At 43.4% G+C, this 23491-nt stretch overlaps 1 protein-coding gene across 1 annotated transcript in view; it reads right to left on the bottom strand.

Moving 5' to 3' along the window:
• tank (EI24 domain-containing protein tank) overlaps positions 1 to 23491 on the bottom strand; it is a 543339-nt gene that overhangs the window by 439928 nt on the left and 79920 nt on the right. The window contains exon 2 of the mRNA XM_068378643.1: positions 11181 to 11356. Coding sequence (XP_068234744.1) covers positions 11181 to 11356 — 176 coding nt within the window. The remainder of the gene's footprint in view (positions 1 to 11180; positions 11357 to 23491) is intronic.

Genomic DNA, 23491 nt, shown 5'->3' with positions numbered 1-23491 from the left:
TTTATAAGAAAATAAAAAAAAAGTTTTCTTTTCATAGAAAATGATAATCCAACCTGTTACTAATAAGAAAATAGGGACAAGTACATTCTCTTTGAGGCATGGGTTCCATAAATAAAGGACCATTAATTCCATCTGTAATTTGAAAAAGGTATGTATCCGTTTGGTGCTCTGGATATTCCTCTACTCCTGATGCCTGGCAATTGATCTTACTGGAATTAGTATGTACCGGCAGGGGTCACATGCCTTATTTAGATAGGCACTGTGCATCACTAAGAAACTGACTATTCTTTGATGAATTTAATCAGTCTATGGAAAGCGAAAATGTAGGAATTGTCCCCAGTACCAGGCGTAGCGGGTTGCTAAGAAACTCCCGGTTTGTAAATACTAAAGAAAAACTGAAAATTGGTAATTGGTATGTTGGAACCATGAATCAAACAGGGAAGTTACAGCTAGTAGAGAAAGAATTTATGAAATATAGTTTGCATATCTTGGCCCTAAGTGAAACACGTTGTAAGGTGATTGGTAAAGACATCTAAGACCAAGGCAATACATATATCTACTCACGAGGAACAGATGGAATTAGAAGAGAAGGGGTAGGAATAATGATGATGACACCAACAGCAGAAAAAGCATTAACCAAATGGAGAGCTGTAGATAGCAGATTGTTACCTACAAAAATTAAATCAAAGCAGTGCAATATGAGTATTATAGTTTGCTATGCGCTAACAAATGATTCCCCTGAAGAAAGGAAAGATGAATACTGTGAAGAACTGCAGAGAATAATAGATGAGAACCTAGGGAGCTATGAAAATTGTGATTAATGACTTCAATGCTAAAGTTGGAAGGAATAATCAAGAGATAGAAAATGTGATGGGTGTTGAGGTTCTTGGCGAAGTTGCAAATGAAAATGGGGCACATTTTAAAAGTTATTGTTAAACAAACAATCTTGTTACTGGAGGTACTCTTTTCCAGCACAAGGAGATCCACAAATATACTTGGACTTCACCATGTGGCAATTACAAATATCAAATAGATCACATAGCCATTGATAAAGAGAGAGGGAAAACTGAGAAATGTAACAAGCTATAGAGGTGCAGATATTGGTAGTGATCACCAGCTCCCCATTGCCACACAAATATTAAAACTGAAAGCACCCAACAGATATGTAGATAGAATACCTAAGTTTGATACAACTAAGCTTCTAGAGGATGAGCACAAAAATTTTTGTAACTGAATGTAGGAACTGATTTACAGTCTTAAGAGACTTTAAGAGACGAAGTTTTGGGACATGCAGTTACAAGGAGAAAACCATGGATATCAAATGATACTAGGGATACTATAAAAAGAAGACAGAGACATAAATTGATTTCTGAAAGTTTTCGAGGAAGTAGTGAAAATTACAAGGCAGAGCATGCCAAGTATTTCAGTATTGATAGTGAGGTCAAAAGAAATATCAGGAATGATTGGAGAGAATATTTAGACAGGAAAGCAGATGAGGTTGACAAAGCTAAGAATTCAGGGAGTGGCTTTGTTGTAGGAATTGCTCATAGAATTATTAATGAAATCTCTACGGGAAAAAAAGAAGAAGCATATATCCATCAAAAAGAAAGCTGTATCTGTTATAACAAAAGAAGATGAAGAAAGGTAACGTTGGATTGAACACTTTAGTGAGGTCATGATTAGGAAATACGAAGGGAATAATTTGGTTGATATACCTGAAACTGATGAAGACCTTGATGTGCCCATGAATGAATTAGGTGTGTTTGAAGTCGAAGCTATTCTTAAAAAACTCAACAGATGGAAAGCCCCTGGATACGAAGGAATAACTGCTGAGATGATATTGCCTGAAAACGAAGTGACTCCCAGATTACCTACAAAATTATTTTGTAGAATGTGGCGTGAAGAGGCAAAGCCTTATGTATGGGAGCTAGGAGTGCTGGTGAAAATGACAAAAGAAGATCTGACTGATTGCATTCATTACAGAGGCATCACACTTACGTCAGTTGTCATTAAAATATATAGAATGCTCACTCTAAAGAGACTAGAGAGAAAGATTGATGAAAAGCTGAGAGATGAACAAGCAGGATTTAGAAAAGGTAGAAGTTGTACTGACGAAATTTTCATTTAAGTACAGCAATATGTAGAATATGGAAATCCATTTTTGATGGTATATGAGGGCTATGAAAAAGCTTTTGATTATGTGCTCTAGCAAATTTTGTGGAGAGTCCTGCGTCATTATGGAGTTCCTCTCAAATATGAAAATAATTGTCTGTTCATGAGCATAGCAAATGCAACGTTAATGTTAGGGGCGTCTTATCAAACGAATTTCCAGTGAACAGTGGAGTACTGTAAGGTAATGTGTTGTCACCTATGTTGTTTATCCTCCTCATAGATTTTGTATTGCATAGATCGGTTGGGGATGGTAGAGAAGGATTGGACTGGATTAGTAACAGAAAATTAGCAGACCTAGAGTATGCTAATGACGCTGTCCTAATTAGCAGAACACCACAGGGCTTGGAAAGCTTGCTTACCAGAATGCATGAAAATCACATGAAGTTGGGCTCGAGATAAATAGAAGAAAGACAGATGATGAGAATGGAATATACAATGGAAGATAAAATATCTTTGGAAGGATAAAGGATTAATGAGGTAGAATTATTTAAATATTTAGGAACTATGATATCTAATATAGGAGCTTTAGAATTTGAGTTTAATGAAAGATTGAAAAAAGCAAATCGGACGATGGCTAGGTTAAGTCAATCAAATTTGGAAATCATATCGCCTAAAATTACATAATGTATAATAATCAGGCTATATATCAGTTTAGTGAGATTGGTGTTACTGTATGGGCGTGAATCTTGGTATATTAATGAAGCTCATCTTGTAGATTTGAGAACAAAGCCCTCAGAAGAATATTGGGTGTTAAATGACAGGACAGGATTAGAAATGAAACTAAGAGAGATTAATCGAGCGCCATATGTGGATGAGATCATGATGAGGGGTAGATGGAGATGGTTTGGGGATGCTATTTGCTCTCCCTAAGAGAGATTAGTTCACTAAACTTTCAATTGGCCTCCACAAGGCAATAGAAGAGTTGGAAGACCCAGGCCTACATGGCTGAGGACTATAAAACATGAAGTAGGAGATTGTGATTGGAGTGATTGGAGAAGTATTGAATTAAAAGCTGAAGATAGAGACGACTAGCGAAATCTAATTGAGACCCTTTGCGTCAATAGGCGTTGGGGGGAGATGATGATAATGATATGTGGCTTCAAGCATCTAGCTCAAGGCGAGTCATTTAGCCTTCTTCTTCCTCTAAAAACCCTTTTGTTGCTCTACCAATGAAAAATAATGAACGCTCCTTAATATCTTCCACAATGATTTGATTTTTTTTTATTTCTTTTATCCTAGGTATAAATAAATCCTTATCATTCACTATCGGGACTATCCTAGCAGTTCAATTATCACTATTTATTACCCTGGCCAATTTAGGTTTTTTGTATTTACGTTAGTGTTTGCAGACACATTTTTTCTTAAAGAATCGAGAGATATTTGGTTGCTTTGTATTTCTATTATTTGTCATGTTTCTATCTCTCTTTCTTTGTGCTTTTCCTTTTATTTTTCTTCATTTCATCTTTTTTTTCTTAAATCTTCGATTGTGTCCCTTTCTTTTGTAGGTAAAAGTATCTCTTTGATGGGTCGTTCACAGTATGAGGTAACAATGATAAAAATAAACTGGAGAGGTACAACTTAGGACGAATATTGTTTATGGGATCAGCTTTGCCCCTCCTTGATGTATCTATCATGATGCTGTTCACTCTAATGTTGCTCCATTTAACACCATATCAAAAAGGCAACATGACAGTTATCAACATGGAAATTAGCAGGAACAGTGAAAATATATTCTATTACAATTCATGAAATTTTCATTTGGATATGTGAATTACTATAGGAACAATGTATATAGTAGAATTTTATTTTTTAGATATTTCTAGCATTTGGGGTGACACCCCTCTCGAGGATGTTACCATGTTTTGGTCAATCTTTTTTAAGGTTTCACCCCCTGAGTGTCAACAGCGTTAAGAGTATCCTCAGTATTAAATAACTTTTTGAAAATCACAGCATAACCCTCGAGCTAGAAAGACAAGCTTTTTGTAGATGCAACTCTCAGGGTGTCACCCCCTTTTAGGGTGTCACCCTGAGCAGAAACAACCCCCCACCCCCATACTGCACTCCAAATGTCTTATTTTGTATGCTTATGATAACATACATGTAGATTTACACATAAAAGTATATTTGCGTGCTAGAATACAAAGTTTAATTTATATATTCATATAGTAAGGCAAAATTGGACAGTTTTCAAAGCCATGGTGAGGCAAAATTGGACAGGCAACTTTCTCCCTTTTTTCTTGGTGAGGCAAAATTGGACAGTCTTGGATTATGGACACAAAAATTAATGTAAGTCCATAATTTTTTTCTAGTATATTTATATTGATAGTGACCACAAATTGTCATAATTTGGAAATTGAGCGTTGCTGCTTAACGGAGACACAGACGTGTCCATAATTGCCTCGCTGTCCAAAATTGCCTCGCCTCTAAGATATTTTTTTTATTGATGAGATATAGGAATTTCTAATTCTCTGATGATTATGGGACAAACTATTCTTATAGATGAAACCTCCCTCTTTTGAAAGCATGTTTGATTTTTGGTCATAAATTATTAATACAGATTTTGTACAAAGGTTTCTAAAAAGGTGTCCAAAATTGCCTCGCCTTACTATATCTTTCCTCCGTGAATGAACTTTAAATACTTCCTTGAAGACGAATGTATTGGGATCTGAAAGTAAGCGTCCTTCAGATCCAGTGTGCACATGAAGTTCCTTGGATGTATCGCTTGAATGACCGTTTCTGCTATCTCCATTCTGAACTGAGTCTGTTGGATAAACTTGTTCAGAGGGGAGAGATCAATGACTGGTCTTTTAGCCTTCGGTCGTTTTTTACACCTGAAAAATTGGACAGTAAAAGCCTGGAGACCCGTCCACTATCTCTTGGAGAGCACCCTTCTGCAGCATGGTCTGGACTTCAGCACTGAGGGCCAACTCCTTTGCAGATCCCTTCGCAAAGAAGCCGAGATGCACTGGATCCCAAGTCAGAGAAGTGACAGATTGAGTGAAAGGGATGCGATACCATAGGGCGATTACATCGACCATCCAGGGATCTTCCCCGTGAACTACCACTTCTGCCAGTGGCACTGTAGGCATCCTTGCATAGGGGGTGGGTGGTGAAGAATGCCATTCCTAGTGGGAGTGGCCTCCTCAGCCATCTCCCTTACCTATCTTCTTTCCTCTGAAGGACTTGGACCCCATTTGTGCCTTGGACTGAAAGGGCCGCTTAGATACCTTAGACGGTCCTGATGACCTAGCAGTTGACTGGCTAGAGGAAAGTGCTTGCTGAGGCTGAGAAGACTGGGAAGCTCTACCATAGGACCAAGATGTCATGGCCCTATGGAGGAGAGAATCGGACTATTTCCTCCACCGCTCAGCAGCCCTCTCTATCTCCTCCAGAACAAAGAGAGAAGAACCCTCGAGAGTGGAGTTCCTCGGCCGAGAGACCTCCACATTCGGCACCTGCTTATGAAACCGTCCTAAGACGGTATCCCTCCTCTTGAGTATGGCGATGACCCACAGGTTGACAACACGGTGCGATAGGAACTCAAGAGTCCGGGTACCTGACAGTAGGAAGGACTCTAACGTCTTCCTGGCTGACTCCATTGACAAGTCGTGAAAGTGAACCATGAAGCCTAGTGATCTCAACAATAGATCCAGCCATAAAGCAGCCTGAATGGCATACTTCGCGCATATCTCTATGTTTACGAGCTCAAAAGCCGACAGTGAGGCCGTCAGAGAGGAGAGGGTCTGAGTGGAAACTCCTTTTGTTAGGGACTCTATCAAAGGGTCGAGGGTCATGGTAGAGTGTGGTTCCCCTTCGATCTCGTACACTAGTACTTTCTTTGTAACACAAAAGGGAGTGGCAGAGACCGAGAGGAGGAACCTGTCCTCAATGAACCATAAGTTCTGGTTATCTGAGAGATAGCTTTCCTCTTGGCAGCTGTCAGGCCTTTGGACCAGGGCAAAGCTCCACTGGACCTGGAAGGCTTCTGCCTCTCGAAAATCTCGTCAAGCACCATATCCTTCCCTTCCTGGGTAGTGGATATTAATGGCCCTCATACAGACGAGGACCTGCCAAAAGGTATATTCTGACTCTTTCCTCTCCTGTTCGGAGTGATAGTTTGGACTGGCCACCTTTGGAAGATTTTCATCCTCCGAGTCTAAGAAGTCGTCAATCTTCAGGCTCACGTCCAGAGACTGGGGTAGGTCAGGGTCGTCAACTGAAACTGTGGAGGGCCCGCCACCGGGGACAGCATCTGTGTCTCGGGCTCTCTAGCTTCCCTTCCCTTTTGTAGGTAGTAGGTTGGCCTGGGCACCAGCCGCCCATTGAGATACTACCGCTAGAGAGTTATGGGGTCCTTTGACTGGCCAGACAGTACTACATAGGACCCTTCTCTCTGGTTACGGTTCTTTCCCTTTGCCTACACAGACACCAAATAGTCTGGCCTATCCTTTACAGATTCTCCTCTGTCCTCATACACCTGACAACACTGTGATTACTAGACAATTCTTCTCCACCCAAGGGGTTAACTACTGCACTGTAATTGTTCAGTGGCTACTTTCCTCTTGGTAAGGGTAGAAGAGACTCTTTAGCTATGGCAAGCAGCTCTTCTAGGAGAAGGACACTCCAAAATCAAACCATTGTTCTCTAGTCTTGGGTAGTGCCATAGCCTCTGTACCATGGTCTTGCACTGCCTTGGGTTAGAGTTCTCTTGATTGAGGGTACACTCGGGCACACTTTTCTATCTAGTTCCTCTTCCTCTTGTTCTCTTAAAGTTTTTATTGTTTAAATAGGAAATATTTATTTGAATATTGTTACTATTCCTAAAATATTTTATTTTTCCTTATTTCCTTATTTCCTTTCCTCACTGGGCTATTGTCCCTGTTGGAGCCCCTGGGCCTATAGCATCCTGCTTTTCCAACTAGGGTTGTAGCTTAGCATTTAATAATAATAATAATAATAATAATGTGTTCTTCGATTTCATCTTAAGAGTCCTTCGACTCCCCTCGCACAGCACGATCCCCCGCAATCTTAGGAGGGGGAACCTGCTAGGCCTTCAAGGACTTAGACGAAACCTTGGCCTTAGGAGCTGGAGGTTCTTCCTCTTTAGAAACCGGATGCTGATCCGGAGGCACTATCTCGATGTCCTGAGGGTTGAAGGGATGGATTGCGATCTTACTGGGCAAGCCCATGTCCCTACTCGTCCTAGGATAGATGATGTCAGTGTGAGGTGGAGTAACGCCTCTCATCCATCTCCTATGCTTCTTCGTAATAAACTTCCTTCGCCTTCAGTGGCGTGAAAGGTAAGTTAGCCATGTATGAATCAGCAGGGGCTTGGCCTTCAGCACGCGATCAGGGTGAAGCTGATCTGCAAGCTTTCTCTTTTCCTTCTAGGGTCCTGACTCCCAGTTGACGAGCTCGACGAGGGTTCCAGAGATATCCTAGGGGTAGCCCTGACAGGAACAGTCGGGGGTTGTGGCGCTCGAGCTACCAACTTCAGAGCCTTCAGGATATCGGCCATGAAGGTCGATGACCAAGGGGGAAGCTCTGTCTCCCTAGATCCACCTTGGAGGTCCCTAGACGAGTGTCTCCTGGGTGAAACCCTAGCAGGATGCCCAGTCGACTGAGGAGATAACCTCTGAGGCAGAGGAATGCGTTCCTTCGGACACGGCGTAAGGTCCAGACTAATAGGAACATTTGCAAACCTATTAGGAGGCTCCTTAAACCCTTCTGGGAAGGGTTTTGGTCTTCAGTTGGAGGTGAAAGATGCAAAAGGGCGAGAGGAAGGTGTTGGCTCCGCACTTGCTCGCAATTCCGACACATCTACTCGCAAATTACTCGCTAAATTCGCTGATTTGCTCGTGAAATCGGGAGATTCGTGCCCAAAATCGGGAACTTACACGTCAACATACGCATTTCGCGAGTAAAAGTCATCGCAACTGATGCACTAGAAGCCACAGAGGGAGAGGAAGGTCTAACACATTACTGCTGCCCCAGAGGAACACCTACGTCCGACGAAGTCGGGAGAGGAGGCCTCTGAGTAGGGACTACTCTAGAAAGAGAATGCACTGCATCGGGACGCTTCTGTAAGCGTCGCGTAAGCGAGCGCTTAGCCGAGACTCCCAAGCCTGTGAAAGGCACTGGGGGTTTAGCTGGACGCCTGTCTCAGGAGTGATCAAGCTCATCATCAGGTTCAATCCGAGGTTATTTGTAAGGTCTGGATGCGGGACTACGCGCTGATGGACTGCATGTACGCCTACCTCTACCTCTACACTAGGAACATTTACACCTTGATCGCGAACGCGCGGTTCGTGATGTTCATGAACACGAGCATCTTACACTCGTTCAAGAACGTCGTAAACGTTGCGAGTGCCTATTTTGCGAACATGAGCATCAGCCTCGTGAAAGAGAACAATAAACTCGCGAGTGCAAACGCCGCCCTCGTGATTGTGAGCGTCGTCCTTGCAAGCGCGAGTACCGTCCTCATGATCTAGATCAGGACGATCTAGAACGCGAGCGTCTGGACGTAGGTCTACACCTTGCTCATGATCATGAAGAACGCGACCGCGAGATTCGTCCTCGTGAAGAGGAACGCCTCCTAGGAGAGCGTTGATACCTACGGTCTTGTCAGCATAAAGTTCAAGAGCGTGAGCGTCTTCTAAGTAAAGAACACTCTCATCATGATGACCTACGGTCATTAAGATCTTCTGATTGTCGCGAATGACAATCAGGGGAAGAAGTTCCAGAAGGGCGAGGCGATGGCGATGCTCGTCCCTTAGCGCTGCTGATGGAAGGCGCGCTGATTCCCAGATCATCACCTGCAACCTGAGGGTTCCTGTAGGAAGATACAGAGGATTGAGGATTAAGGGACGAAGAGGTTACATGATGGAGAGAGGGTTCGTCGTCAGCAGGGGGTCATTGGAGAGGCAAACGCGAACTATCACCTCGTCCACACGTGGAAGGACCAGGGGAAGGCGACAGATGGACCTCGCACAACTCCAGAGCGTGATATATCATTGGCTCCAGAGGTTCCCTCGTGACACCAGGCTGAAGAAGGCGCTGCAGCTCCTCCTTCGAAGGGGGTCCCGAAATCCCTAGGGACGACCACACCTGAAACAAATCTACAAGGGAAAAAGGCTCGCCAGCAGGTGGAGAAGGTGCTCCTCTAGGGGAAGCAACACCCAACCCCCGTCCCATGGGGTTGCATAGAAGATGAGCGATCTGCGCTCCTGCTCGCTCGTCCCTTGTGAGTGTGTGCGCGAGAAGGAGCTTTTGAGAGAGATTTGGGGGTGCAAGAAGAAGAAGAATGCATCCCGCTCGCCCCTGTGGGAAAACGATCGCGCTTAGACTTCTTCTTCCTGCGCCTTCCAAACTTCTCCCATTGGTAGGCAGACCACTCCCTACACTCTGCGCAGGGAGAGCCCTGCTTACAACGATGCCCTCGACACTTAGGACACAGAGAGTGTGGGTCGGTCTCCAACGACAAGATGAATGCCCCGCACATGGCACCCTCTGGCCCTGGACACGTTCGCATGATGAAAGCTATCACAGAAGAGAAGAACAAGCACACCGGAAAAGAGAAAGCAAAAGTCAAAAGGTCCAATGACAGTTAGGAGGAGAGCAGACACATCCGATCTCTACTGAGCCAAAAGAAAAAGTGACATCTCTCACAGCTGTGAGAGTACATATAAAGGTGGCTGGGTAGCCCCCAGCCACCGCCTGCCTACCCGTTAAGCAGTTAGGCAGGGTTGTCACCTCGCATTCGAAGTCTAATGGCTACTTCCTACTGCCACTGAAAGAATATCCACATAAATAATAGGTGGTGTGTTAATAAATGAATAAAAAAAATATATAGACAAATATATACATATACATAAAGATAATGGTAATATTATTCATAGAGTTAGGGCAGCAAGATGAAAGAAAGTTTATAAAGTTAGTTCGAACTGATACCGAAAAGCAGAAATAGATAAAAGAGAGAAATTTAGATTCGAACTGAGAGAGCAATTTCCTCAAGTTCGAGAGCCCTCTTGTCCGTCATAATGCTTCAACATGGATACAATACTCCCTGTTGAAGCATGATGACTTCGTCAAGGCATTCTCTTGTTAAGAGGGTTTCAGCAGTGAGCGACGCCACTTCACAAGGGAAAGCAACAGCGCCCTCCGCACCCAAGGGTTGTCCAGGGGTCAAACGGTCATCACTCTTACTCAATCATCCTACAGAGGAGATCAAAGAGTCAACAGATGAGGCATCAGAGAGAGAAGTTGAGACTTCTTCGACCTCGAGAACAACCCCAAGGAAAAAGAAACCCTTTTAGACTTCTCTTTCCATCGCCTACTGTACAACTTCCACTTGGATGATGGCCACTCCTGATACTCTCCACAGGGAGAAGCCTGATTACAGGAGTGTTGTCTGCACGCAGGGCAAAGGGAGTGAGGATCCGTCTCGAGCCAACATGAAGGTCATGCAAGAGCAACCTTCAATGCCAGGGTAAACCCCCATATTAGTAGTGCTAAAAAGACCAGACACACCAATAACCAATTCTTTAGAGGGTTTATGGGAGAGTGAGACACCACGTCTTCACTCCACGGAGACAAAAACGAAAATGACGTAATACACTGAGTGAGTGTGAGCAAGGTGGATGGTCTACTCCCTAATAACTAGTGACAGGTTGTTATGCCTCGCATCAAAAGTTTAAGGCTAGTTTCAAGCTACGCCGGAAAAATATATCCCATAGTAAAGAGCGTAAGGTTTGTATGTGTGTAGGAACAAGATAGCAATTAAATACCAGGAAGTCATTAGGCCAGATTTGGCACATATCCTAAGAAGTCCTTGAATTGGGCTCGAGTTTTATGACATTTTACTAAAGATTATTGATTTATGATCTTTTAATGGGAATTGTTTTTGCTTGATGCTGTGAGACAAATATACTATATATCTCATCTAGAAAGTTCTTAATTAGTCTATATCAATAATTGCTTGAGAGAGAGAAAGAGTGTGAGAGACATACTCTTGACCAGTTTGTTTATGTTTCTTTTCTGCCTGTTGGGCTGCTCGACGCCTTGCCAAATTAGTTTCCTGTGAAGATGATCGTGGTTTTTCCTGAACCTCTGCATCATAACTGAAGATCAAATAAAACCCAGCTACGCTGTCAACAAACCCATGACCAAATCCATGTAGAACTGTCTGCAAAAAGCAGAAAAGGAACTTTAGAACAAGAAAAAGAAACTGTACCAGGTATATTACAGTAAGCCAATAACCAAACGAAATGCTTTAAATTGGAAAATTTGGTTTATAAACTAATTAATCCTATGTTAACCAACTCATTGATAACATTACTCTACTGCAATTGACTGGGCTTGTAATCAAACAAATCTAAAATTAAAAATCAAATATTTCTTCATATACTCGCTCAAATCATTCTATCACTCGTACGGTAGTTCAACCAGTCAATATGAGAGATAAGTCTAAATATTAACACCAAACGACGAATTTGGAGATAATTTATATTTTTCCTAACTATACAAACCTGAGCCCTTTACATAAAAGAGATAACAGCAAAACTGGAGAATAAATCAGTTAAAACTTTTATAATGAGATATAAACAGGTGGCTGGTAGTTACCTGGCCTGGAGCAGAAGAACCACCCCTCTGCTTGCACAGTGAATAGTCACTTTGATTGTCGCTAGGAATTTCCAGAGGGTATGTGGTGGTGAGAAAGTATGCAAAAAGGACTCAGGTTTATATAAGGAAAAATACAAATTATCTCCAAATTTGTCATTTGTTCCAGCACAAATACAAACCATTGTCCTTTCCAAAAGAGACTCGTCCTTAGGTGGGAGGAAGTTCCTGTTCCAACCGGCTGGAAAACTAATCCCGAGATTCCTAACCTCGGACCTTGTACTTACTTTACTTTACTTTGCCAGCTGCTTTTCCAGTTCCATACAGCATGGGAACCCTAACCTCTACAAGACCTTCACTGTCGTTTTATTCTGTTCGTTCAGAGTATTCAACATTTCATATGACGTATTGCTCATTTACTGTTAAAACTTTACTGTAAAATGACTCACAGAATAAGAAAGTCTTCAGTTTCCTTTTGAAAGCCTTAATGTCTTCAATCATTCAGATGTCTGGTGGGAGCTTATTGTATAGTCTCAGTGCCGCATATTTCCAGCATATGCCAAGGTAAAGTGTACAGTGGACATTATTCACTAACTGATATGATTCTAATGACTCACTAAATGCCAAAGCGTCAGGATTTGAGGCGTCATCCATCCAAAAATTAAAGTCTCCACAAATAGCTAATACATTTTTCTCCATGATAATCATCTCAATGAATGCAGTGCATTCTTCAAAGAAGATACTAGTACTTGTTCTCGGAGGTTTGTAGACTATTACAAAGGATATTTTTCTGTTTTCTTACATAAAGTTTATTTCTATATATTAAAAGCTTGTTACACTAGTTCTTTTTAACATTTTGAGATTTGAGTAACCTTTATGAATAATGAGTCCGACACCCCAACCAGACATACCCTTTCTCGGTATGTGAAAGGTGTGTATGGGGGGAGGGTGACATTTCAGTGACCTTACCCATGTCAAAGTTATTTAAACATGTTTCAGATAATGTTAGTACTGTATGCCCAAATATTTCCTGTTTATTAATTCTCGAATCTGAATAATTTTATTGCCCACAGATTGTATATTTACTTAGGTTTAAAGGTTTAAAGGCAACTCATGAAAGGCAGAGGCAAGGGACAGTGACACTGCCCAATCAAGCAGGACAATGCCCTACAGACTGACCATGTAGAATTATGATCAGCGCCCGAACACCCTCTCCACGCAAGCTACGACCAAGGAGAGTCAGGTAATGATTCCTGATGACTCAGCAGGTAGACCTATAGGCTCCACCAAACCCCCCATCCTTAGCTCACTAGGATGGTGAGGTTGCAGCGACCAAACAAAACTAATGAGTTTCAGCAGGACTCAAACACCAGTCTGGCCTTCACCAGTCGAGGACATTACCACATTGGCCACTATGACATCCTTAGTATTCATGATCAGTATTTTCTGCTAGTCTTTTCAATTCCAAGTAATAAGCTTTGCAATCTCTAGAATTTACTATGTGGTCATTTGGTTTGTTTAACTATGTCCAGTTAATACACTTTGAAATTTGCGAATTACATTCCTTGGTGGAATGTTTTCCTGAACATTTCCCGCAGACTTATCATCATTCTTAGACTTACAATCTTTTTCAAGATGTCCATACCTCTGACAGTGGTAGCAGGTGATCAGGTGGTACCTATCACATATGTTACCCCATCGTAACAAAACTTTTTCATAACTATCACGAATAGCCCTCTAAACTTCAGGATCACATTTCAGCATATAATGGTTAGTACCACCTGAAGCATTTTTCTTCAGGACTACAGTTATCTTCTCTTCTCTATTTTGGATTTGGTCTAGGCAACGATCTCTTTGAATCAAGGCATTTACTACTTCATCTTCATCATTGTACATATTGCATATCATTATTTTTGGTTTTAATTTTCCAATTTTTCTCATTTCATTGTCGGCAACCAATGTCTGAGTTTTGTTTGCAGCCTCTTCTCTGATCCTTTTGTTAATAAAGTTTACAACAACATTTCCATTTGAAGTTAACCTCGTGATAACTACAGGAATTTCTTTATGTGCTTGTTTGACCTCGTGTTTTCTTTCTGTAATTTTAATCGTTGTACTTGTCAATTTTATTACCATCAGATCTTTTACCTTGACTTTGTCGGCATATGTCATTTTCTCTGGTTTTGGGTCCATCAATGATTGAGGTGTTGCCTTAATTGATTCCATATTCATTATTATTATTATTATTATTATTACTTGCTAAGCTACAGCCCTCGTTGGAAAAGCAGGATGCTATAAGCCCAGGGGCCCCAACAGGGAAAATAGCCAAGTGAGGAAAGGAAACAAAGAAAAAGAAAATATTTTAAGAACAGTAGGAAACAAAGAAAAAGAAAATATTTTAAGAACAGTAACATTAAAATATTTCCTATATAAACTATAAAAACTTTAACAAAACAAGAGGAAGAGAAGTTAGATAGAATAGTGTACCAGAGTGTACCCTAGAGCTAAAGAAATCTAACCCAAGACAGTGGTAGACCACGGTACAGAGGCTATAGCACTACCCAAGACTAGAAAACAATGGTTTGATTTTGGAGTGTCCTTCTCCTAGAAGAGCTGCTTACCATAGCTAAAAAGTCTCTTCTACCATTACTAAGAGGAAAGTAGCCACTGAATAATTGATTGATTGATTTAAAGTTTTCTGGCATCCTGACATCTAAGGTCATTGACACCGATATCATTTATTTTATATAAAAAAATAAAAGTATATTCATTTAAAATCATAAAAGTTGAATGTCATTATAGAAGTTAAATAGTTTTCAGAAGACCTGGTTCTGAAATAAATCCAAAAATGCTGCTCGCATAGTAGGACATATCATGTCCAAGAATCTTGGCTAGGATGAACCTGCCATCCTCACCTCGAGCCCCAAACAGATATCTATTTCTTAAGTTAATATAATAATATAATATGGGCATTCCGTTAACAAATGCCTCACTGTTAAAGGTACTAAACAGTCGTCGCAATACGGTTGGTGTTGGCCCTTCAGCAGAAACTCGTGTCAACCGAGTGTGACTATACGGAGACGACAGAGACACGTCTCCCACTTTCGGGGCATATGTTATACATGCAAGGAGATATGACATTTGTTACTTCTCTCATTTTATTGCCATCTAGACTATCCCAGTGCTGTTGCCATTTATTACAAAACAATTTCTTGATGTTAGGTAGGAAATCATTACAGGGAATGGGATATCTCCTCGGATGCAGCATTCTTCGCCAGTAAATCTGCTTTCTCATTCCCACACCTACATGTGTTGGAACCCAACAAAATCGAACTATTATACCTCTTCGTCCAATAATAAAAAGCCATTCTAAAATCTTGAAAACTAGAGGGTTACTAGAATTAAAACCTTCTAAAGCTTGAAGGACACTGCTTGCATCTCTAAAAATGGTAAAATTACCCTCCTTTTCCAACGTTATTTTCTCAATAGCGGTTAGTATGCCATACAGTTCGGCAGTAAATATCGAAGTTATTAGAGGAATTGCACCTCTACATTTAAAACCATTACTATGTACTCCAAATCCAACGCCAGCATCAGATTTGGAGCCATCAGTATATATAAAAGTCGATCCCCTATGTTCTGAAACATGTTCCATAAAAAGAGAACGGGATTCTAAGTCTGTCATATTCTTCTTAACTCCAATAAAGTATTTACAAAACGATACCTAAGGTAATTTCCATCGAGGCGTTGATGATACCTTAAATGGAAGCACCTTTATTCTAATTACAGTATATCAAGACCGTTTAATAATAGTTTCACCCGGAAGCCATAAGGTTCAGGAGATTTTGGGTATAACTCAAAGTATGTTGAGTGCCTTAAGGCTTGCAGTCTGAAAGGCTAAAGAAGCAGGGAGTCTTTGCAATCTAAACTAATACCAAATAATGAAAGACATTCGGTAAAGGTCTAGAGGTAACTCTCCAGCACCAACAAGGAGACTTAGGATAGGTGAGGTTTTAAACGCTCCTCTGGAAAATCTAATACCAGCATGATGTATTGAATCTAATATCTTTAACCAGCTTGGGGTAGCTGAGGAGTATATTTCACATCCATAACTAATTCTGGAAAAAATCAAGGCATTTTTCTGAATCCACATTGAATCGGTGATGAAATACCCATCTTTTCAAGGTACCAAATCAGCCTTGCATTGAACATTTTCTGCTTGATTTTATATAAACAAGATGTCAATGCAATAGGTCAGTAGTTTGCTGCTAAAAACTTGTCCTTATCAGGTTTTAAAAAGGCTAAAATAATGGCTAGTTCCCAAACACTGGGGTAACTATGATCATGCCATATTCTATTAATAATGCTTAAAATAAAACGGATTTTTGAGCGAAGCGAAAAATCTATTTTTGGGCTCAAGCCATGTCGTCCTGATGGAAGGTTCCTAAGAATAGCTTCCTAAGAGATATTCCCAGAGAATTTACCTTTAGGTCTCCAGAATTCTAACTCCTGGCACGAATATCCTTAAATTTCTCTCAAGGATATCGCATAATATCAGGGGACGTATTCTTGACACGCCACAAAGCAATTTGCACCCCGAAACGCCACATAGCAATTTGCACCCCGAATAGCGTTTACGCTTCGAGGGGGAAAGTGGCAGAATTAGAAGGGGAGCCATATCAATACTATTGAGTATCACAACAGCGCCATATACAAGATGGCGGACATTCCTTGTAGCATTGAGCATGGTGCTACAGATACAGTAGTTCAGGAGGGATACTGTGAAGATCTTTTCTTTAGAAAAGAAGGGTGGGTCCATCAGGACGACATGGCCATCTCACCCAAAAATAGATTTCCGTTTTTTGGGCTCAAGCTATGTCGTCCTGATGGAAGCATACCATAGAATTAATGTATCTGTGGATTTTCATCAGTGCCTTAACCTTGGGACAGTATTTCTATGGTCATTTGGACCATTTGAGACAAATGACGTTACCGTTATCCGTCATCATCGCTAATCCTAAACGATGTTAGTGCTTCCTGCCCCTACAGGGAAGAGTCATTCTAGACGGTAGAAAAGGGGCCTCAAGGTTAGCATATATTGTATGAACAAACATAAGTATACACTGAATATACAAACAGTCTCATAGTTTGTATATATTTCCGAACTATTTCTCTAAATTGGGACTTCCTTGCGTTATACAGAGTGATAATGGTAGCAATTTTGTATCAAAGTATTTCAGAGATAAAATGAAAGAGTTAGGGATTAAACTTGTAACTTCCAGACGGTACCACCCTGAATCACAAGGAATTGTTGAACGTTTTCATCAAACGTTGAAAAGTTGCTTAAGGAAGTTGTGTAAAAATTTCGAACATGATTGTGAAGAAAAGTTACCTTTTGTCTTGTTGGCTTTACGATTAACTCCTAATGACACCACGGGGTTTAGTCCTTTTGATTTGTTGTTCGGTCACACCGCTAAAGGACCTTTAGAAATTTTAAAGTGTAAGTTAATACGAGAAGATGGTAGAAAGGATTACATACAGAATATCGAAGATCACAAAGAGGATTTAAGGAAAGCCTGGCAGTTGGCAAAAGAAAATGAGAGCAACCGTCAAGGGGAAACTAAAAGGAAGTACGATCTTAAGGCTAAAGACAGAATTTTCCATGTGGGTGATACAATCTTAGTATTAGTCCAGAAAGAAGGTCCCTCATTATCTTATAAGTTCGAAGGTCCATTTCCTATCATAGATAAAAAGGGAAATTTGAATTACTTAATTGATATGGGTAGGCGTAGAGCTAAGTGGTTGCACATCAACTTGCTAAAGAAATATGATGAACGTCCAGTGCCAGTTGTAACCGTGTCACAGAGAGAGATTACTTTTGAGAAGAACTCTGATGTTCTTAATATTTTCACGTTGTTTAATTCTAGCTTAGAGGAAGAAAAAACAAGGGAATTATTCAATGTTTTCAAATCATTCAGAAACTGTTAGTGATAAATTAGGTTTAACTAATCTCTTAGAACACGATATTGAGTTGCAGGACACAAAACAGATTTTGAGCGAAGCGAAAAATCTATTTTTGGGTGAGATAGCCATGTCGTCCTGATGGAAGTTCCTTTAAGGTAGCTTCCTAGGGTATATTAGACTACGGTGATATTCCCAGAGAATTTACCTTAAGGTATCCAGAATTCTAACTCCTGGAGCGAATATCCCTAAATAAACTTAACATGGGATATCGCATAATATCAGAGGACATATTCTTAACACGCCACATAGCAATCTACACCCCGAATAGAATTAACACTTCGAGGGGTCAAAGTGGCAAGAAAACGAAAAACAAGAATGAAAGGAGAGCCGTTAATAAGGTACCTCTCCAATCCCGCTTCGAGTGTGTATACAATGCCGCCGACGGCGCCATCTTCATTCCTTGTAGCGATACACGAGGTGCTACAGATACTGCATTATAGGGAGGGGTCCTATAGCCCCTTTTATTAAAAAGGAAGGGCGGGTCCATCAGGACGACATGGCTATCTCACCCAAAAATAGATTTTTCGCTTCGCTCAAAATCCGTTTTTTGGTCTCAGGCCATGTCGTCCTGATGGAAGCATACCAGAGCATTACTGTATCTCTGGATTCTCAGATCGTGCCGTACTCTCAAGAAGTATTTCCTGGCCAGCATAGACCTAGAGACCTATGCTGTTACCGTCATACATCATTTCATCTAAGCATAAACCATGTTAGTGCTTCCTGCCCCCTACAGGGAAGACATACTAGACTCTGGAAAAAGTCTCGAGGAGTACATATACCTATGGATGACTAACAGACAAGCCAATATAGCGGTCTCGCCCTATATGTTATAAAGCAAAGTTTGTATAAGAACCACCAATGTCAGTATGAAATACCGACAAGTCCTCCGGTGTGCCCGTTCTTATCACTGGATTGGACAAAGGTTTATATCCGTGTAGGAAAAAATATTGCATATCCACCACCATCCCTATAGGGTATGAAGTCTTTCCTACTTGGGAAAAGCATAAACCAATGAATGTTTGCTTGTAGCAAGGAACAATCTTTTAGGACTATTCATGTTAAAATTATCCATATTTTTAAAGTAATGCTAAACCATTCTCTAGTAAAATGACACAGGCGAATGAGATGCAAGGTTCACAAGAACTAGTTTATTGACAATCAATAAAAATATATATAGGTTAATCGACAATTATACAATTATAAGAAGTGGATAACCAACAAATAAGCATAAGGATCATAGTAAACAGGAAATATTATTTCATCTGAAAGGATAAAACACATATGCGCCACTCTTAATATCGAAATATGAAAAATTTTAAGTAATTTTTATTTTTCCTAACATACTTACCGAGAATTACCCCTTCGGAGGGTCCTTGACCCTCTCTCAAACTCGACCAAGATTTCCCGCGCTACCCCCCCCCCCTATCTCGCTCCCGATAGTTTCTACCCCCGCCGCCAGGATAATTCCTGCGGCCCGGATTAGGGCAGGTCACTGCTTTTCCCGGGTCAGGACCTCATTAAGTCCTCCGTTTAGCCCGACTCGGCAATGGAAGAATGGCACTCGGGGACGGAAGGGAGGGCCATTACTCAGAGGTAATTCTCGGTAAGTATGTTAGGAAAAATAAAAATTACTTAAAATTTTTCATTTGTTCCGACACGAATACTTTACCTCGAATTACCTCTTCGGAGACTTACACTTTAGGAGGCGGGAGAGCCATTCTGTCACTTGGTTAGGCACATGGTGCCTGGAGGGCTACGTAATGCGGGGGTACAGAGAGCGGATAGGGGGTAGCAGTGGAAAACTTACGCTTATAATTTAAGGCTTACCTCTTGACATGTTCTCTACTGAATCTTCTCCTGAAGAAGTAGGGATGAGTCTATTCACTTGTTGGGGACGTCTTCCAGCCTGCCACTACACAGCTTGGAGGGCGGCGATGACTGTCCCAATGGAGAATCCATCCAAAGACTTTCTTGAGTAGTCTTTGAGGTAGTTGGCCGTGAAGGTCGACTGGTGTGACCAAGTGCCGGCCTGCAGGATCTGGCCCACTGCCATATTTCTCTCAAAGGCCAAGGACGTGCTCAGGCCTCTGATGTCATGGGGACGGGGAGTGCCTGGTACCGCCACCTTGTCTTCTTCATAAGCCCTAGTGATGACTTGTCTCAGCCAGAAGGAAATAGTGTTCTTGGACACTTGCTTCTTATTAACGCCTGAAGAGACGGAGAGGTTCTTGGCACCTGGACGGAGATGGGCCGTCCTTTCCAGGTACTTCCTGATCGTCCTGACCGGGCATAACTTCAGGTCGTCCGTATTACCTGTCTTGGGAATGGCCGGAACAGAGAAACCTTCGAACCTCGGGTCCCAGACTGCTGGGTTCTGAGTTTTAGCTACAAAGGAGGGTACGAACTTGAAAGATACCTCCTTCCACCCTTTGGAGTGTGCCACGTTGTAGGAGAGACCGTGGATCTCACCTACCCTCTTAGCCGAAGCTAAGGCTAGCAAGAAGACTGTCTTGAGGGTGAGATCTTTGTCCCCGATATCTCTGAGTGGTTCAAAGGGCGGACGACACAACATTTTCAGGACCTTGGCCAGGTCCCATCTAGGCACTCTCCTGGCTTGGGGAGGGCAGGATTGTTCGAAACTTCTAATCAGCATCCCTATGTGTCTTGAGGTCCCTAGGTCGATGCCTTTCAGGAGAGGCTGCTCGCACTCCTTTAATAGCCGGGATTGACATTCCTATTTTATCCCTAAGGTACACTAGAAAATCAGCTATGTCAGGGACCGAGGCTTTGAGAGGTCTTATTTGTTTTGTCGCGCACCATTTCGTAAAGGCGGCCCACTTCGCCTGGTAGACTACGGTAGAGGATTTTCTTAGATATAGGGACATCCTCTTGGCTGTGGAGGAGGAGAACCCCTCCTTCCTCAGGAGTCGCTCGATAGTCTCCAGGCGTGAAGGCGAAGAGAGAGAGGGTTGTCGTGGAACCTGAGGAAGTGCGGTTGACTCAGTAGATCTGACCTGGGAGGCAGAGGCCATGGCGGATGGCTTGCCAGGTCTTTCAGATCCGCGAACCACTCTCTCTCCGGCCACCAGGGCGCTACCAAAGTCATCTTTAGGTTTTGGGCGGTTCTTACTCTGTTGAGCACTTGTCTTAGCAGCGTGAAGGGGGGAAAGGCATAAACGTCCAGGTTGTCCCACCTGTGCTGGAAGGCGTCTTCTAGGGCTGCTCCTTCGTCCGGTACCGGGGAGCAATAAACCGGTAACTTGGCGTTGAGCTTTGTTGCGAATAGGTCTATCACCGGGGAGCCCCAGCGTTGAAGGATGAGTCTGGCCACCGCTGGTTGTAGGGACCATTCTGTCCCTACTATCTGACCTATCCTGCTGAGGCCGTCGGCTAGCACGTTCTTTTTCCCGGGGATGAACCTTGCTAGCAGTGTTACCTGGTGTTCGTCAGCCCAGTGCAAGATGTCTACGGTGAGGTCGCACAGTTCCTTCGACTTCATGCCCCCTTGTTTCTTGATGTAGGCTACCACCGTGGCGTTGTCGCACATTAGGGCCACGGTGTTTCCCTTCAACCGACTTGCAAAGTGCAGACATGCCTTTTGTACTGCTTTTAGTTCTAGGACGTTGATGTGGCGATGCTTTTCGGTCTCTGACCAGGTCCCGCTTGCTGTTTCCTCCCGCAGGTGGGCTCCCCACCCTAGGCTGGAGGCGTCCGTGAACAGGAGAAACTCGGGAGGACAGGACCCGAGGGGCACCCCCTTGAGGGAGTTCGACCGGCATCTCCACCACTTCAAGGCTGTTTTCGTGTCCGGGAGTACTGGGATCGATGTTTTCTGAGAGCCTGTCTGGGACCATAGAGCCTTGAGGTTCCATTGTACGGGTCTGAGCCGTAACTTCCCTTGGGGGACTAGCTTCTCTAATGAGACCAGATGGCCTATCAGCCTCTGCCAGTCTTTCACTTTCCTGGGAAGCCCCGACAGGAACGGCTGAATGATCTTGACGAGGTTCTGTATCCTGTCTTCCGAGGGGAAGGCCTTCCCCTGCACGGTGTCCAACGTCATCCCCAAGTACCCCATTTTGTTGGACGGCGTTAGGTTCGATTTTTCCCGGTTGATAATGACTCCCAGACTCCTGCAGAAACGGAGGAGGTCCTTTCCTTGTTCTTCCAAGAGGGCCTTTGAACTGGAAAGGAGCAACCAGTCGTCCAGGTACCTGATGAGGCGGATACCTCGTTCGTGAGCCCATACTGAGACTGTCGCGAAGACCCTCGTGAACACCTGAGGGGCCGTCGACAGTCCGAAGCAGAGGGTCCGGAACTGCAGGATCTGGGAGCCCCATTTTACCCGGAGGAACTTCCGACTCGACGGGTGGACCGGAATTTGGAAGTACGCGTCCTTGAGGTCGACCGTCATCATAAAATCTTTCTCCCTCAAGGACATCAGGACGGATTTTGGGGTGTCCATCTTGAAGTCCGTCTTCTTGACGAACCTGTTGAGGGCCGACAGGTCTATCACCGGTCTCCACCCCCCCGTTGCTTTCTCCACCAGGAACAGGCGGCTGTAGAAGCCTGGCCCTGGGAGAAGGACTTCTTCCATGGCTCCCTTTTCCAACATGGAGGAAACTTCTTTTTGCAGGGTAGCCCTTTTCAACGGGTCCCTGGGAGCTAACCATTCTGTTTGGGTGGCTGGAATAAGAGGGGGTGAGTCCGCTATGAAGGGGATCCTGTAGCCTTCTTTCAGGACGGACACCGTCCAAGCATCCGCCCCATACGTTTTCCATGCTTGCCAATAGGGTCTGAGGCATCCCCCAACCCGAGGCTTGGGCGGGAGTAGGGGGCCTCTCCCTCTACCTTCTCCTAGAGGGGCGGCCTGATCTGCCCCTCTTCGAGGCGGAGTAACCCGACCTGAAGGAGCTGGCAGAAGCTGTAGCTCCCCTGCGGGAGGGCTGAGGAGTTGATGACCAGGAAGAGGCGTGGGCGTCCCTCCTTGAAGAGCTGGGAACAGCCTGAGGGGTCACGGTCCTATCCGAGACTGACCTCTTATACGGAGGCCTCCTGGAGGATGATTGCTTAGGGACGTTGGTTTCTCTCCTCTTGGACACCTTCTCCATCAGTACTTCCAATTCCTTCAAAGGAAACAGGGACTCTCCTCCTAGGGGTAGGGTGCGAATCACTCGCGCCTGTCTGTCTGGGATTTTCCTTGCCACTTTGGAAAGCACTGTGTCCCTCTTCCGGAGGACCCAGTTGGCCGTCAGGGAGAGTGCCTGATACGCCATAAATTTGAGCGCTTTCCCCCCGGAAGTGATAATGTCTGACAGGAGACCTTGTTGTTCCGGGTCGTCGGGGTCTGTGGAGGCCTGTAAATTAACTAACGTGGAGGCCCACCAGTCCAGCCATGAAGAGACATTAATCATGTCCCTCGACATCTCCTCCATCATGCCTGCTTCAGAGGCCGAGAAGGACACAGGGGCTGAGCTGGCCCTTTCGTCCGAGCCGCCTTGTCCCAGGACATCCACGGCTGAGTCCACTCTACAGGGGCCTGGGCGTCGCCCTTCTGGGATATAAACTTTGGCCTGTAGTTTCAGACCCTGGAGGAGTTTGGAGGAACTCTGGGACCTGGGGGCCTCCGCAGAGCTGGCCACCAAGTTATCGATGTACTCCTGGCCGAGTACTAGGTCTGGGG

Source organism: Palaemon carinicauda, chromosome 8, assembly GCF_036898095.1.
Source record: "Palaemon carinicauda isolate YSFRI2023 chromosome 8, ASM3689809v2, whole genome shotgun sequence".
In the NCBI taxonomy this organism is placed as follows: domain Eukaryota; kingdom Metazoa; phylum Arthropoda; class Malacostraca; order Decapoda; family Palaemonidae; genus Palaemon; species Palaemon carinicauda.
This window is presented reverse-complemented; position numbering and strand designations above follow the sequence as displayed.